The 3626-nt window shown below is 29.2% G+C and overlaps 1 protein-coding gene across 1 annotated transcript; it reads left to right on the top strand.

Annotated features, from left to right (window-relative positions):
* Positions 1–383: 383 nt before the first annotated feature.
* Positions 384–1378, top strand: LOC107861747 (PRA1 family protein F3). The gene has a single exon (XM_016707101.2). It carries the CDS (start codon positions 671–673, stop codon positions 1208–1210), a length of 540 nt encoding a protein of 179 aa, XP_016562587.1. The 5' UTR covers positions 384–670; the 3' UTR covers positions 1211–1378.
* Positions 1379–3626: the final 2248 nt, after the last annotated feature.

Genomic DNA, 3626 nt, shown 5'->3' with positions numbered 1-3626 from the left:
CAACCAAATATCAACATATAAAATTAAGCCAGATGAAATTATTAATCACTTACATTCAAACTAAAATATCATTGTTTTGAAAACATTAATGATCGTTTAATTAATTTTAACTTGAGTGTATAGACGTATCTAAATTATTGAATGATCATATTATTACTTTATACTATAACTCTTTTTTAGATTAAATACTCTTAATTGGATATGAAATAAAATGATTGTCATGACTTGATGAGAAGTTTGTAAATTTTATTTTTTTTACTAAAATATATCAACTTGACATAGTGAATATGATTATTCAAGACTATTTCGTGAATACTCAATAATTTAGATACGAAATTCATTTTAGATTAAATACTCTTAAATTACTTGTTGAGAAGCCATGATTGGATATGACATACTTGAAATTTCAGCTACCCTGTTAATTTTAACACTCATTTTGTCAAACGAAATTTGTGAATTGTTCCTGAAAAGGAAATAAACAAGAAACTCCGTGGAGCGAATGGGCCGGAGACAGCTATCAATTGACACGTGTCAGTCAGATATTTTGCGCACAACTTATAAACTATTCAACATTAAAGTCAATTTCCCTCATTCACTCCGTCGCCTTTAAGAAGCAAAAAAAAAAAAAACTAGCTGAAATCCCTCTGTTTTCAAAAATCTCCGGCGAAAAATGACGAATTACGGCACAATTCCGACGTCATCTTCCGGTCCGGTAAACGTGGAGTACCTAAGCAGAGCAAAACAAGTAATAAAAGAAGGTTTAGGTACTCGCCGGCCATGGAAGGAGATGTTTAATTTCCATTCGTTCAACCTTCCTTCTGGATTTAGCGATGCAATTTCACGAATCAAGACGAATTTCTCTTATTTTCAGATGAATTATGCTATAGTTGTTCTCGGTATCGTCTTCCTAAGTCTTCTCTGGCATCCGATCTCGCTTATCGTCTTCGTAGTTCTGATAGCCGTCTGGTTATTCCTCTACTTCCTACGTGATGAACCGTTGATGATTTTCGGCCGTCTGATTTCTGATCGTGTGGTGTTGATTGTGCTATCTATTGTTACTATCGGTTTGTTGCTGGTTACTGGCGCAACGTCGAATATATTGATTTCGTTAGCAGTTGGTGTATTCGTGGTGTTGATTCATGCTTCGATAAGGAAGACTGATGATTTGTGTATGGATGAAGAAGCTGCTGGGTTCATGCCGTCTTCTTAGATTTCTGTGTTAATTAATTTCCCTAATTACTTGATGAAGTTTGTCAACCAATTGTAGTTTTTTTTCTTCTTTTTTTTTTTTTGTGAATTTATTTATGTTCGATTGATTGTTTGTATCATCATAAACTTTGGTTTATTCGTGTTTGAATTTGATCACTGTTTGTTGTTATTTTAGTGATTTTTGTTTTTGTGCAAATGTGTGTTGTACTATTTAATTACTGTCGGCAGAAATAATTTGGGATGATGGTAAAAACGTGTACTTTCGCCATCCTTCCATCGTCCAAACTAGGCTTTACAAGTATGTCATATGTGTGTGTAAATAAAAGGACTACTCCCGGGTAAAATACACAGCGTAGAAGGGCTAGTTAGCTGTACTAAAACTCTCTAAATTTGAAGAAGGGTAGGACCATAAAAGAATTTATAATGCAATTAGTTGCACTAAAATATGAAGTTTGAAGGTCGTAAAAGAATTTATAATTGAATAAGTATAATTAGATAACTGTTTTTAATACTCTCTCCATTTTAAATTATTCGTCTTAAATTTTTTAATTTGATTTTTCATTTTATTTGTTCTTTTTTATTAATTAAGGAGAGATGAAATTATTTTTCATGTTTTATTTTTTGCATTAATAGGGTAAACTAATTGTGTTATTAATTTTTTTATTTAATTAATATATTATCTTAATTTTGAACGAATAATTTACAACAGAGGAAGTATATTGGTTAAACTAAAATGGACTGTGAGAGTAATTAAAAAGTACGGAGAAAAGTCAGTACTTTTAAAAACTTCATGGAAAGAGTTTCGTACTAGTTCTAAAGACTTTTTAAAAGAATGTCATCGATGACATTGGCAATCAATAAGAAAATAAGTACGAAGTTTTAGGTCTGTAAATAAATCGATAGAATTAGTTATATTTCATTTCTTAATTTTGATGAGTATTTCTTCAACAATTGATATTTTCAGCATAAAGAAATTTAATTATAATATCCAAAAGGAAATTTATAAAAGGGATATCTACGATTCTACTTTTTATTTTGTTGTGACATTGGCTATCAATCAGAGCATAGTTAAATTTGAATTGACATGAAAAAATATCTCATTTCAAGGGAACACTTTATAACAAAAGTTTTTATGTTTATAATTCAAACATGAAATCACTTAGTCACAAATAAGGGAGTATTACCACCCAATCACAAGGCAACTGACTCTATAAATTATTACTCTTCAGGTTTGTGGTATAAAATTAGGTGTAAATAACATAAATACCGATTCTTTTAGAAATAATTGCACTCATTTCTATTTTTTAATTACTTTACTTTTTTTTCCCGATTAATATACATTAGATAGTCGGGGTGTACGTAGGTCAGGTTGGTTCGATTTGTCATTAAAATATAACCAAATCAATAACGTCGATTTTCTAAATTTATAAATCAGATCAAACCAACATACAATCGGTATTTTTAATTTCGATTTTAGTCGATTTTTTGGTTTTTTTGATTTCTTTACAATTATAATGTGATTGGAGAAAAAATTAAATGTTTTCACTAAAAAAAAAAAAAAACAATGGTCATAGAGTAATTTCAATAAAAATTAAGTTGGCAAATTATTAAGACGTCTAAACTACTATCTCTCAAAGTAATATTATGTGGATACCCCGTGATTCAATTTCTAAGTCATTAGTCATAGTAGCTTGTCTGAAAGTTTCCTTCACATAAAATGTGAGCATGCGAAAGAATGAAAAATTGGAGACAACTTATTAAAGGCTTAACTCCATAAAACAACTCAAATTATAACTTGATGAATAAATAGAATGAGAAAAGTAAGATGAAAATAAGATTAGAAAATAATGAGAACTTTCTGAAAACTTGGAAAGAAAAATGTAAAGTGAACCAATTGAAGAGTTTTAGGTTTTTATATTAAAATTGGTTTTTTATTAATTTGTTACTAATGAACAAATATTATAATTAAAGGTCGAGAATATATATCTATTTTCTGAATATAAAAAAGTAATAAAAGTAATTAGAAAGTAGATTATAAGTAATATTTTTTACGTATAAGAAATTAAAATTATATATGTATTATGTCGGTTTGGTTTGGGTTCGGTTTGATTTTATTTTTGCTAATACCAAACCAAACCAAGAATGATCGTTTTTTTCCCTAACACCAAACCAATCAAATCAAACCATAAGTCGTTTTTTTTTTTCTCGATTTGGTTTGATTCATAGGTTCGGTTTGATTTAGCGGTTCGATTTGTACACCCCTAGCCGACCTATACATAGCAGCCTATGTTTATGTGAAATTGTTACTGCTGTTAAAAATGAAAATAACTGATTCCCTTTAAGAACGTAATTTTTGCAGTCAATTAATTAAGTGGATTACTGCATCCTTAAATTATGTAATAACTATTAAAATTCAA

The sequence above is a fragment of the Capsicum annuum genome, chromosome 3, assembly GCF_002878395.1.
Source record: "Capsicum annuum cultivar UCD-10X-F1 chromosome 3, UCD10Xv1.1, whole genome shotgun sequence".
Classification (NCBI taxonomy): domain Eukaryota; kingdom Viridiplantae; phylum Streptophyta; class Magnoliopsida; order Solanales; family Solanaceae; genus Capsicum; species Capsicum annuum.
Note: the sequence above shows the minus strand (reverse complement) of the source record. Positions and strands in the feature narration are given on the sequence as shown.